Raw genomic sequence first — 14,061 nt, 5'->3', positions numbered from 1 at the left:
GCTAATACAAAACGTGCTGCCTTTCTTTGAACTTTTTCGATGTACTCTGTCTGTCCTATGTGGTGAGGATCCCACATACGGAGCTGTACTCTGAAAGAGGACGGACAACCGTAATGTAAGCAGTCTCCTTAGTATATCTGTTACATTTTCTGCCAATAAAACGCAGTCTTTGGTTAGCCCTCCCCACAACATTTTCTATGTGTTCCTTCCAATTTAAGTTGTTCGTAACTGTAATGCCTAGGTATTTAGTTGAATTAACGGCTTTTAGATTAGACTGATTTATCGTGTAACCGAAGTTTAACGAGTTCCTTTTAGCACTGATGTGGATTATTTAGGGTCGACTGCCACTTTTTGCACCATTCATATATCTTTTCTAAATCGTTTTGTAGTTTGTTTTGATCTTCTGATGAATTTGTTAGGCGATAAACGACTGCGTCATCTGCAAACAACCGAAGACGGTTGCTCAGATTGTCTCAAAAAATGTTTATATAGATAAGGAACAGCAGAGGGCCTATAACACTACCCTGGGGAACGCCAGAAATCAATTCCGTTTTATCCGATGACTTTCCGTCAATTACTACGAACTGTGACCTCTCTGACAGGAAATCGAAAATCCAGTCACATAACTGAGACGACATTCCATAAGCACCCAATTTCACTACGAGCCGCTTGTGTGGTACTGTGTCAAAAGCGTTCCGGAAATCCAGAAATACGGAATCGATCTGAAATCCCTTTTCAATAGCACTCAACACTTCATGTGAATAAAGAGTTAGTTGTGTTTCACAGAAAAATGGCTCTGAGCACTATGAGACTTAACACCTTAGGTCATCAGTCCCCTAGAACTTAGAACTACTTAAACCTAACTAACCTAAGGACATCACACACATCCATGCCCGAGGCAGGATTCTAACCTGCGACCGTAGCAGTCGCGCGGTTTCGGACTGAGCGTCTAGAACCGCGAGACCACCGCGGCCGGCTGTGTTTCACAGGAACATTGTTTTCTAAACCTCTGTTGACTGTGTGTCAATAGACCGTTTACTTCATGGTAATTCATAATGTTCGAACACAATATATGTTCTAAAATCCTGCTACATATCGAGGTTAACGATATGGGCTTGTAATTTAGTGGATTACTCCTACTACCTTTGTTGAATATTGGTGTGACCTGTGCAACTTTCCAGTCTTTCGGTTCGGATCTTTCGTCGAGCGAACGGTTGTATATGATTGTTACGGATGGAGCTAATGCATCAGCATACTCCGAAAGGATCCTAATTGGTATACAGTCAGGACCGGAAGACATGCTTTTATTAAGTGATTTAAGTTGCTTCACTACTCCGAGGATATTTAGTTCTAGGTTACTCATGTTGGCAGCTGTTCTCGATTCGAATTCTGGAATGTTTACTTCGTCTTCTTTCGTGAAGGCATTTCTGAAGGCTGTGTTTAGTAACTCTGCTGTGGCAGCACTGTCTTCTATAGTATGTCGATTGCTACCGCGCAGAGAAGGCATTGATTGTTTCTTGCCACTAACATACAGTACTGGCCATTAAAATTGCTACACCAAGAAGAACTGCAGATGTTAAACGGGTATTCATTGGACAAATATATTATACTAGAACTGACATGTGATTACATTTTCACGCAATTTGGGTACATAGATCCTGAGAAATCAGTACCCAGAACAACCACCTCTGGCCGTAATAACGGCCTTGATACGCCTGCGAACTGAGTCAAACAGACCTTGGATGCCGTGTACAGGTACAGCTGCCCATGCAGCTTCAGCACGACACCACATTTCATCAAGAGTAGTGACTGGCGTATTCTGACGATCCAGTTGCTCGGCCACCATTGACCAGACATTTTCAATTGGTGAGAGATATGGAGAATGTGCTGGCCAGGGCAGCAGTTGAACATTTTCTGTATCCAGAAAGGTCCGCACAGGACGTGCAACATGCGGTCGTGCATTATCCTGCTGAAATGTAGGGTTCCGCATGGATCGAATGAAGGGTAGAGCCACGGGTCGTAACACATCTGAAATGTAACCTCCACTGTTCAAAGGGCCGTCAATGCGAACAAGAGGTGACCGAGACGTGTAACCAATGGCACCCCGTAACATCACGCCGGATGATACGCCAGTATAGCGATGACGAATACGCGCTTGCAATGTGCGTTCACCGCGATGTCGCCAAACACGGACGCGACCATCATGATGCTGTAAACAAAAAAATGACGTTTTGCCATTCGTGCACCCAGGTTCGTCGTTGAGTACACCATCGCAGGTGCTCCTGTCTGTCATGCAGCGTCAAGGGTAACCGCAGCTATGGTTTCCGAGCTGATGGTCCATGCTGCTGCAAACGTCTTCGAATTGTTCGTGCAGATGGTTGTTGTCTTGTAAACGTCTCCATCTGTTGACTCAGGGATCGAGACGTGGCTGCACGATCCCTTACAGCCGTGCAGATAAGATGCCTGTCATCTCGACTGCTAGTGATACGAGGCCGTTGGGATCCAGCACGGCGTTCCGTATTACCCTCTTGAACCCACCGATTCCATATTCTGCTAACAGTGATTAGATCTCGACCAACGCGAGCAGCAATGTCGCATTACGATAAACCGCAATCACGATAGGCTACAATCCGACCTTTATCAAAGTCGGAAAAGTGATGGTACGCATTTCTCCTCCTTACACGAGGCATCACAACAACGTTTCACCAGGCAACGCCGGTCGACTGCTGTTTGTGTATGAGAAATCGGTTGGAAACTTTGCTCATGTCAGCACGTTGTAGGTGTCACCACCGGCGCCAACCTTGTGTGAATGCTCTGAAAAGCTAATCATTTGCATATCACAGCATCTTCTTTCTGTCGGTTAAATGTATATTCTGTAGCACGTCATCCTCGCGGTGTTGCAATTTTAATGTCCAGTAGTGTACTTCACATACGACCAGAATCTCTTTGCATTTTCTGCCAGCTTTCGAGAGGAAGTTTAGTTGTGGAAACTGTTATAGGCATCTGGCATTGAAGTCCGCGCTAAGTTTCGAGCTTCTGTAAAGGATCGCCAATCTTGGGGATTTTGGGTCTGTTTAAATTTGGCATGTTTGTTTCGTTGTTTCTGCAACAGTGTTCTTACCCGTTTTGTGTACCAAGGAGGTACACAAAATCCTGGAGTGGTAATAGTTTTACAATTATGGACGGCAATAGAGGCAGCTTGGCTAATATTTTTGCAGGGGACTTCCGACTCGTTGCCGTGTTGCTGTACTACGCCAGGCAAAAGGAGGCCCGGCACGATATCAGGTGGTATCACGTGACTTTTTTCACCTCATGGTACTGGAGTACGGTGGCGCCTGTAACCGCTGGTTTCTCTGTTAGGAGTGACTATGCGCTCGCTCGGCGCCAGAGCCGCACCTGGTCGACGCTGCGGTGGAAGACGGCGGAGACGCGCAGGCGCGTCACGTGCTCCTGGGCGGCGGCGTCGAGACGGCGCCACGCCGCGTCCAGCGCGGCGCTCAGCTGCTCGTTGGGCGCCGTCGCCAGGCGGCAGCACTGCCGCAGCGCCAGCGCCGCCTGCACCAGCTGCCGGCCGTACTCGTACGAGCCCTGCGGGGACAGACAAGCGGAGGCTGCCAGCCTCTCACTGCACCCAGGACGAAAGAGCCCCACCACCCAGCCACTGCGTAACAATACAGGGCTATTACAAATGATTGAAGCGATTTCATAAATTCACTGTAGCTCCATTCATTGACATATGGTCACGACACACTACAGATACGTAGAAAAAGTCATAAAGTTTTGTTCGGCTGAAGCCGCACTTCAGGTTTCTGCCGCCAGAGCGCTCGAGGGAGCAGTGAGACAAAATGGCGACAGGAGCCGAGAAAGCGTATGTCGTGCTTGAAATGCACTCACATCAGTCTGTCATAACAGTGCAACGACACTTCAGGACGAAGTTCAACAAAGATCCACCAACTGCTAACTCCATTCGGCGATGGTATGCGCAGTTTAAAGCTTCTGGATGCCTCTGTAAGTGGAAATCAACGGGTCGGCCTGCAGTGAGCGAAGAAACGGTTCAACGCGTGAGGGCAAGTTTCACGCGTAGCCCGCGGAAGTCGACGAATAAAGCAAGCAGGGAGCTAAACGTACCACAGCCGACGGTTTGGAAAATCTTACGGAAAAGACTAAAGCAGAAGCCTTACCGTTTACAATTGCTACAAGCCCTGACACCCGATGACAAAGTCAAACGCTTTGAATTTTCGGCGCGGTTCGAACAGCTCATGGAAGAGGATGCGTTCAGTGCGAAACTTGTTTTCAGTGATGAAGCAACACTTTTTCTTAATGGTGAAGTGAACAGACACAATGTGCGAATCTGGGCGGTAGAGAATCCTCACGCATTCGTGCAGCAAATTCGCAATTCACCAAAAGTTAACGTGTTTTGTGCAATCTCACGGTTTAAAGTTTACAGCCCCTTTTTCTTCTGCAAAAAAAACGTTACAGGACACGTGTATCTGGACATGCTGGAAAATTGGCTCATGCCACAACTGGAGACCGACAGCGCCGACTTCATCTTTCAAAACAGGATGGTGCTCCACCGCACTTCCATCATGATGTTCGGCATTTCCTAAACAAGAGATTGGAAAACCGATGGATCGGTCGTGGTGGAGATCATGATCAGCATTTCATGTCATGGCCTCCACGCTCTCCCGACTTAACCCCATGCGATTTCTTTCTGTGGGGTTATGTGAAAGATTCAGTGTTTAAACCTCCTCTACCAAGAAACATGCCAGAACTGCGAGCTCGCATCAACGATGCTTTCGAACTCATTGATGGGGACATGCTGCGCCGACTGTGGGAGGAACTTGATTATCGGCTTGATGTCTGCCGAATCACTAAAGGGGCACATATTGAACATTTGTGAATACCTAAAAAAACTTTTTGAGGGTTTGTATGTGTGTGCAAAGCATTGTGAAAATATCTCAAATAATAAAGTTATTGTAGAGCTATGAAATCGCTTCAATCATTTGTAATAACCCTGTATTCACATCATCGCCGAACATCCCGTCTCGAAAAATTACTAAGTGATTAAGACTTCACTGATAACAGGTATTTTCGACGCACGTGCCATGCAACAGGTAGAAGCATTTCGTTAAACGCAGTGGCGGTTCGTAGATATACATTCTGGATGTTCACAAATTTTTAAATTCAGATAAATATGAAGTGCGAAATTAATAGCACCTGCTGTATAACACTTATGCTCATCAACATATTTATACAACTTCAGCCGCTCTCAATAATAATAACAATAATAATAATAAGCAGAATGAGATTTTCACTCTGCAGTGGAGTGTGCGCTGATATGAAACTTCCTAGCAGATTAAAACTGTGTGTCGGACCGAGACTCGAACTCGGGACCTTTCTCTTTCGCGGGCAAGTGCTCTACAGCACTTAAGTTTAATAATAATAAGAGTCATACAGGCAAGATTTTTGAAAGAATTTTACTAAATCGAATAAGTGAAAAGATAGAAAAGGAGCTGAGTGAAGAACAGCATGGGTATAGGAAAGCAAGAAGCACGATCAACCTCATATTTTCTATCTGTCAACTGATGGAAAGAAGTTGGGAGTATAACAAAAGGGTGATAATGGTTTTTATAGACATAGAAAAGGCATATGACTCAGTTAACAGGGAAAGACTCTGCAAAGAAATGAAGAAGATAGATATAGAAGATGGATACATTAATGTAATAAAGACAATGTACTGAGGACACAATTGTAGAGTTAGAACACCATTGGGGAACACTGAATACTTCGAAATAAGACAAGGACTTTAGCAAGGAGGTATTCTACTTCCTGCACTTTTTAATGTTGTGGTGCAGGGAATGAATATGCCAGTTAAAGATATAGTAAAAGAAAAAGAAAAAAAAGATGATTTTTGCAGATGATACGGTAATATTGGGTGATAAAGAGGTAGATCTACAGTTACAACTTCATGCGTGGAAGGAAATAATGAAAAGGTATGGATTAATAATAAAGATAAGAGTGAAGTAATGGTATTTGAAAGAGAGAAAGGGATCAACAGAAATATTACCTTGATGGAGAACCTCTCAAAGTGGTAGAAAGTTTCACTTATTTAGGGAGTGAAATATCTAGGGAAGGAAGAATAACTAACGAAATTAATAGGAGGTTACAGAAGGGAGGCAATTTCTACCAAACAATAAAACACCTGATTTGGAATAAGGAAGTTTCAGAAAAAGCAAAACTCCTTATGTATAAGAATTATTACTTCCCTATTGTCACCTATGCTGGAGAAACATGGACAATGACAGAAAGGGACTCGAGCAGACTGCACGCACGGGAAATGAAATTTCTCGGCGCAGTTAAGGGAAAAACAAGAATGGACAGAGTAAGGAATGTAGAGATTAGAAAGGACCTTAAACAAGAATGTATGAGAGAAGAAATTGAAAAAAAGAGATTAAGATGGTATGGACATGTTAAAAGGATGCATGGGCTGAGACTCCCCAAAATTATGGAAGAACTAAAGACCTAGAGAGCGTCGAAGAACACGGTGGAAAATGGGTGTGACCTGGCAGCAAGTGGAGGAAGAAAAGTAGTGGGAGGACCAGCTGAATGGAGAGGACTCGTCAGCACCCAGACCTGGCAGTAGCTGGAGAGGGATGCGGATATAGATAGAAGAAGAAGAAGAAGAAGAAGAAAGGAAGAATTCTTTTTGTAGAGTTTCGTTGTTTTGAACATAATTAAGTACAGTTTATGACAAGAACGAAGTAATGTTTAAGATGTGTCTACTGTCCGTTTCGCATTTTTGTGTAAGTGAGTGTTTTCGTGTTTTCTTTATTTTTTTAGCATAAATGTACAATATCCCTAATTCACGTATTAGTTAACGAATTAACTTCTGGGCTGATCATCAGGCATTCTAGCGTTGCACCCACACAACGTCTTAATGCTTATTATACACAATTTTTTGTTAAATTTTCGCTTGTAGTCACAGTATTTGCTTTTGTCACTTTCTCAGACAACGAAACTGGTCTGGAATGCCCTAGTTTCTTTACAGCTAACTTTTCCTCGTAATTTTCTTTTCTGTTAGCTCTTAATACAGGTTCAACAGAGCTCATGTTGACACTCCACAGGAAAGCCGATTCCTGTACAGTGGACAACAAACTCCAAACACAAACTGCCGTTTGCGGATATGATTAAATTCAAGAAGTACTGTCTACCAGCAAGGTCACTTATCTAGAATAAATATGAGGCGTTGAGAGCCATAAGGGCCAAAATATCGTGAATATTCAAATAAATATGTATAATATGGGCCTACAGCACAGATAAACCACAAGACCAATGGATGCCAGAAGCATGGACAAATGCTACAGTTTCACAGTCGACGATGATGTGCTTTATGGTTTTCAGCGCCTCAAATGGATTACTCTACGATAAAATCCAAGACCTTATGTACTATATCTCATTCAGAATCCCAAAATGGCTCTGAGGACTATGAGACTTAATATCTGAGGTCATCAGTCCCCTAGAACTTAGAACTACTTAAACCTAACTAACCTAAGAGAGGCATAGAGATAATTTCTGTTGCCACACTAGCTCGGGGCTTTTTTAATTATTCGGTAATGTAGTCCACAGATGGCAAAAACATTTGCATTGCCCAAATTACATCTCAAAGACGCAGTTTACTGAAATACGTGGTTAGTACAGGCACGAAGTCTGCAGTGAGTATTCTAATTTCAGTTTGTCTTGGTCCATTATTGTCTACTGCCCTGCAATTTGTGAAAGTGCTTCCCGCACTGAAACTTAAATCACCCCAGTCGGATGCATTTACTTACATATGGTCAGATTTGCCATAAAAGGGTAAAATTTCAGGCAATAAAACGGGCTATAGTCTCTTGCAACATCCGATGGTAAACTAAATAAAGGGTGGGCTTTCCAAAAAAGTGACTGATATTGTTTAACGTTGTACTCAGGAAAGGTACTTGAAAAAAGTGACGATATCAAGGAGAGTAGTTATATTTTTCCTTGATTAGATGACATCACAACACTGGCAGAGTTTCAGGTTGAGACGGCGGGAACAGCAAGAGCGCAGCCCACAGTGCTGCCAAAGCTCAGCTGGTAATTGGGGTGCTTTCCAGAGGAGTCCCTCACAGTGTCGCACTGCAGCCGGACCATTTGGGACAGGGATTGAGGGGGGGGGGGGAGGGGGGGAGAGGACTTGAGATATATACATCAAATGAGCAAACAAACAACATAAAACTGCAGGTAAAACCATAGGTTGTTAACATCCAAAACATACTTCGGTGTGAACCAGGTTAGGATCTGTTGTTCTGCGTGCAGTAACTAAAGAAATGACATATAATGGTTCCAACGACCCTACAGGAAAAGGAGAACTTATGAGGCACAAAGGCTGGTCATAAGCAACTACTACGTTTGGCCAAACATTTTTGCTGAAGAAACGTATGTCTGGTAAAGAAGACACTGAGCATTACAAGAAATTATGTGAAAACTTAACATTTTACATCACATGGGGGCGGAAAACGTACCATGAACAGACCATATTGCTTGCAAAATGTACCATCTTTAAGCCAAAGATATGGGCACGGGAAGACCCAACACATTTGTTCAGCGGACCAAGGAAGTGATGGGAGAGTGAAGTTGTAAAAGACCCATTATTGCTATACTTGGACATGAATCGATGAAAAAGGATCAAGACTGCATTTACAAGGGACAGACTACGAGGTCGGAATATGAGCTCCACAGTCGATAAATGCTGAGAGCTAGCATAGTAGTAGGTAAGTATACAGCTGGTGAAATTCGACTTCCGAGAATGAATCTTGATTTCACAGTCGACTGTGTGCTGATTCAAAATGACATGCCAGATTAAAACTGCATATGGAAACTGGGCCCCAGAACCATACTGGCTGTAAAGCCGCGAGGGCGGGACGTGAGTTGCGCCTTGATATCTCTGTTAGTAGAGCATGTGGATCATCACCTTCAAAAATTTTATTAGAAGCTTTTGTATTTTCACGTACATTAACTTCCAAATTTCACAGCCAACTTTCTGAAAACCAGGGAGCAAGGACACTAAATAGTTTCTAAAAATGGCGAGGAAATTAGGAATTTACTGGCTGCATTTAAGGTAGGAAAATTTTCAGGTGCAAGTATGAAGGCCTGCTCATGTGGATGGGCTTGCAGCCATACCAGGAATATTCCAGCCAGGAAAACATGCACATTCACAGGCTGATCGAGCCTGTTATCAACAAAAATGTCAACACGGTTTCTGAGTGTGTAGGAAGAACCAGAAAACCACAGGACGTTGAGTATGGGAAGACAGAAGGGGAAAGACACACAGCAAGAGTAAAAAAACTGATTTCCTAAACCACTGAAAGGAAAACCATTCCTGTGATTTCTACAGTTTTGTAGCCATTGTTTGGAGGCCAATGTTCACAGTCGCAGTGATTAGTGAAATACTGGTAACTGTGACTGCATACTCCGATGTTATATTGTGTAAATAATGACGTTGCTGTTATAGTTCTTAAATCAATAGTGTGACACGTTTACTTCCGAAATTTCCGGGTGGTTTTTCAAGGTCTGAATAGGGTGTAAAAGTACAATGCGTAAAATTTTTTAGAATGTTTAGGAGAGATAAACACGGCCATGATTGTTATGTGACAAAAGTTTCATAGCCATATCGTTTCCATACAAGCAGTCCGTCAGAGTTTTGATGCTAATGATGTTCAGAGAAGGTATGCAACTTGCCATTTGATGAATATTGCTTCAGAAACGGCCCTTGATTTGCCAAGAAGTTCCAGGAGTCTGTGGACCTGCCAGTATAGTGTCCAGTGTTTATTGACTACTAGCTCTGCCCATTCACACGCAGACAAGTCTGGGGGACCCCTTGTCGAGTGGGTCAATGGCCCATCTGACAGTGTTTGGACTCACTGTGACTGCATGCCAAACCCTATCTGCAGTCAGTAACATGGCAGATTTCGCTGTGCCAAAATAGAATGGACAAGGACGGAGTGTGAGGTAGCAGGTAGAGGTCGGGGCTAGTGGGTAGTGGTGTGTTGGTGGAGCCGAAGCAGCAGGACCCTTGACCCGACTCCTATGAAGTATGATTTCATACATCATAAAGGTGAACATGATGGGGCAGACCGGGGGAGGTGACCAAAGAGGTCAGCCTATGAGTGGATGGCTGATGCCAAACTCCATCTGCACTCAGTCAAGTGGCAATTTTTTCTGTGCCAAAATAAAATGGAGAAGAACAGAGTGTGAGGTGGCAGGTAGAGGTTGGGGCTAGCAGGTATTGGAGCGTTGGTGGAGCCGACACAGCAGGACCCTTGACCCGACTGCTATGAAATCGTACATCACAAAGGTGAATATGATGGGGCCGACCAGCTTTGCAGGGGGGAGGAGACCAAAGAGGTAGGCCTATGAATGGGTGGCTGATGCCAAACCCCATCTGCACTCAGTCACGTGGCAGTTTTCACTGTGCCGGAATAGAATGGGCAAGGACGGAGAGTGAGGTGGCAGGTAGAGGTCGGGGCAAGCGGATATTGGTGCATTGGTGGAGCCGACACAGCAGGACCCTTGATCCGACTGCTATGAAATCATACATCATGAAGGTGAATATGACGGGGCAGAGCAGCTTCGTAGGGGGGAGGTGACCAAAGAGGTCGGCCTATGAATAGGTGGCTGATGCCAAACCCCATCTGCACCCGGTCATGTGACATTTTTCACTGTGCCAAAATAGATTGGAGAAGGACTGAGTGTGAGGTGGCAGGTAGAGGTCGGGGCTAGCGGGTATAGGTGTGTTGGTGGAGCCGACACACCAAGATCCTTGACCCGTCTGCTATGAAATCGTACACCACAGAGGTGATTGGGCAGACTAGCTTCGCAGGGGGAGGTGACCAATTAGTCGGCCTGTGAATAGGTCATACGCTGCCCTCACAAGCTGCCTCCAGTGCCCGCTGGGCGCTGGCAGAGTACCTTGGCGGTGTGCTGGAAGTCCTGGTGCTGCTCCTTCTGGCGCTGGATCTCGGCGACGGAGCAGCCGACCTGGTCGCGCATGGCGGCGCCCAGCTGGCGCAGCCAGGCCGCCGCCTGCGCCGCGTCCGCCTCGTAGCAGCGCACGAGCGCCGCCTGGCGCAGCAGCAGGCGGTGGCGCGCCACGCGCTCGCGCAGCGCGGCCGCGCGCGCGCACACCTGCTGCAGCAGCCGCTGCGCGCGCGCCGTGTCGGCCGCGCGCTCCACCGCCAGGTGGCGGCCCAGCGCGTCCTTCACGGGCATCACCAGCAGGTCCGACAGCCGCTCGCCCTCGCGCACGCACTCCCGCTCCACCTCACCTGCCACGACAGACGCGCGCCCTCACGTCACCTGGCCGTGTCAGGGACTTGCCCTCAGTCCGTCTCACACAGAGTAAGATTCGCTATAAGTTTACTACGTAGTGCACCCGATTGTCGGCTAGCCTGCAACAGCGTGAGGCTAAATCGCAACGCTGTAGCAGTTACGCGGTGTAAGGTCTGGTGCCAGTACAGATTAATGGGGAGATTTCTCAGCATATGGAAACGTCTCTCCTGTATAATGTAGAGCAGCTGAAGCAACACTGATTTCTTTGCTCCCGTGTGGAATCGTTTACAGTAACCGAAAGGCAGTTTGAGGGTGGGTTCCAGTGGTGTAGCTCCATTGTGAGGCCCCACTTCGTATGAGGTCGTGGCTTCCAGTCTGTGATGTCAGACTGTGACAGGACTTTTGATTGTACAGCACAGGTGCCATTTAGAGAATGCTACAAGGGATAGAGCAGTTGATTTACTGTCCAAAAACACATAAAACTGCCTGTGCATTCTAGCACTCAACAAAATTTGTCATGTGTCGCGTGACCCACCAACTAAACTTATGGCTAGTCCTACCCTGTCTGAGACGGATTTTGTGTCTTACATATTTTGCTACACGCATACACATACACAACACAATATCATGTCACATCAACCACCACTTTATATGAAGTCAGAAACTTACTTCACCTTCTTCCCTCCCTGGAACACCTCTAAGACCACTTTCTTAACACATCAACAAAGAATGCAATGCCACTTCATACCATCTGAAACACTAATCAGCAATTCAAGAACTCCACAGCACCGTTAGTTGGTATCACTCTATACATATCCTTCTATGCTCTGTCTGTTCTTCCTTATCAATACATAATGCACCTTCCATTTCTTAGTAACATACTCTTAGGTGACTTGTTTAAACCTCCATTCCATCCAGCATCATAAAGCTGCTTACTGGCTTTCTTCTAGCTCTAAATTGTTTTCTATTATTTGCAAGAGATGTTTACTTTTCAGCATGGTTAGCAACACCATCTTAGTGCGGCATCAATACCTTGATATCTTGATGAATAGCAGCAATAATGACAGATGTAAACTTAATTTCAGGGATACCCAAGGAAGTCTGATAGGACAGTTACTGTTTACAATATATGAAGGATGTTCAAAAGAAAAGGTACAAAACAACAATGTGAGTATAACTCAAGTCTTTATTCCGAAGTAATCACGAAAGATGTGAGCACAACTATCCCACTGTCTCATGAGCTGAACGATTCCCTCTTCCCAGAATTCCTATTGCTGTGATAGGAGCCAGTCCTCCATTATGTCCTTCAGTTCACCATCTGAGTTGAAGTGATTAATTTTGAGATGTGTTTTAGTGGCCCAGGGTCCAGACATATGGAAGTCGCAGGGTGACATGACTGGCCTTGGGCTGTAGGGGGGGGGGGAGGGGGAGGGGTTGCTCAAGCTCCTCTCAGTCGAACTTTGCCATTATGCTTTGTGTGGCAAACAAGATGCATGGACGTGTGGTATCATGGGGCAGAATCACTCTCTCTCTAAGCAACGCATACTGTTTGCTCCTGATGGAGTTCCTTAGGCTACCCAATGTCTCAAAGTACACATCACTGTTAATGATTTTCCATGGTCAGGGAATTTGACAGGTGTTGTACTTTGGGCATCGAAAAAGATGGCGAGCATCACTTTGCCTGCTGAGGGCACAGCTTTGAATTTGTTCGGGGGAGGTGGTGATGTACGCTTCCATTGCATGCTGTTCTACTTTGTTTATGCCTTGAAGTGATGACACCAGCGCTCATCAATGGCGACAGTCTGCACCAGGTTCAAATGTGTGTGTTCTTAAGGGACCGAACTGCAGAGGTCATCAGTCCCTAGGCTTATACACTACTTAAACTAACCTATGCTAAGAACAACGCACACACACCCATGCCAGAGGGAGGACTCGAGCCTCTGGTAGGAGGGGCCGCGCAGTCAGTGACATGACGCCTCTAACCATGCGGGCACTCCGCATGGCTCTGCTACAGGAAAATGGGGAACAGATATTGAAATGCTAGCCCCATGCACATTTCCTTCCGCGGTTCACTGAGCTGCTTCAGAACCCACTTAATGTGCCCCCAGCCTGATGTGCACAGTCCTGCACATTTTTCCAACATTGGCCCCACCATCACTACCAACATTTGCACTGTGACACGTTGATCACTTCTGACTAAGTTGTTCACCTTGTTGATGAGTTCAGCTGTGATTACTGTGTTGGCATAGCCTGATCTAGGGAGATCACTCAAACACTCATGACCATGAGAAAGGGCACTCCACTTTCTCACTGACTTGTCAAACACGCAGTCTCCCCTGTATATATCCACCATCTGGCGACGAATATCGGCCAGTTTAACCTCTTCCACAGATATCTGATAACACCTTGTATGATTACTGTTGGTGGGGCTAATAGCTGTGACTCAGTGGTACACGATGGAGAATACTCTCGTAATCTGTGCTACTATTTCTGTATTCAGACTATTTAATCTGAGGTTATGCCTGTATCTGTGCTCTGATCTTAACCTCTTGCTGGATGTTGAGGTTCTTTGTGCAGCGATACTACATTGAAGAGCCAAAGAAGCTGGTACACCTAACATCGTATAGGGCCCCCGCGAGCACACAGAAGTACCACAACATGACGTGGTGTGGACTCGACTAATGTCTGAATCAGTGCAGGGGGGGAACTGACACTATG

At 45.5% G+C, this 14,061-nt stretch overlaps 1 protein-coding gene across 1 annotated transcript in view; it reads right to left on the bottom strand.

The window, feature by feature from the left end:
- LOC126481729 (SEC14 domain and spectrin repeat-containing protein 1) overlaps positions 1-14,061 on the bottom strand; it is a 163,557-nt gene that overhangs the window by 7,860 nt on the left and 141,636 nt on the right. The window contains exons 7-8 of the mRNA XM_050105682.1: positions 10,984-11,339; positions 3,397-3,588 (exon numbers count right to left, since the gene is read on the bottom strand). Coding sequence (XP_049961639.1) covers positions 3,397-3,588; positions 10,984-11,339 — 548 coding nt within the window. The remainder of the gene's footprint in view (positions 1-3,396; positions 3,589-10,983; positions 11,340-14,061) is intronic.

Source organism: Schistocerca serialis, chromosome 5, assembly GCF_023864345.2.
Source record: "Schistocerca serialis cubense isolate TAMUIC-IGC-003099 chromosome 5, iqSchSeri2.2, whole genome shotgun sequence".
Lineage (NCBI taxonomy): Eukaryota > Metazoa > Arthropoda > Insecta > Orthoptera > Acrididae > Schistocerca > Schistocerca serialis.
Note: the sequence above shows the minus strand (reverse complement) of the source record. Positions and strands in the feature narration are given on the sequence as shown.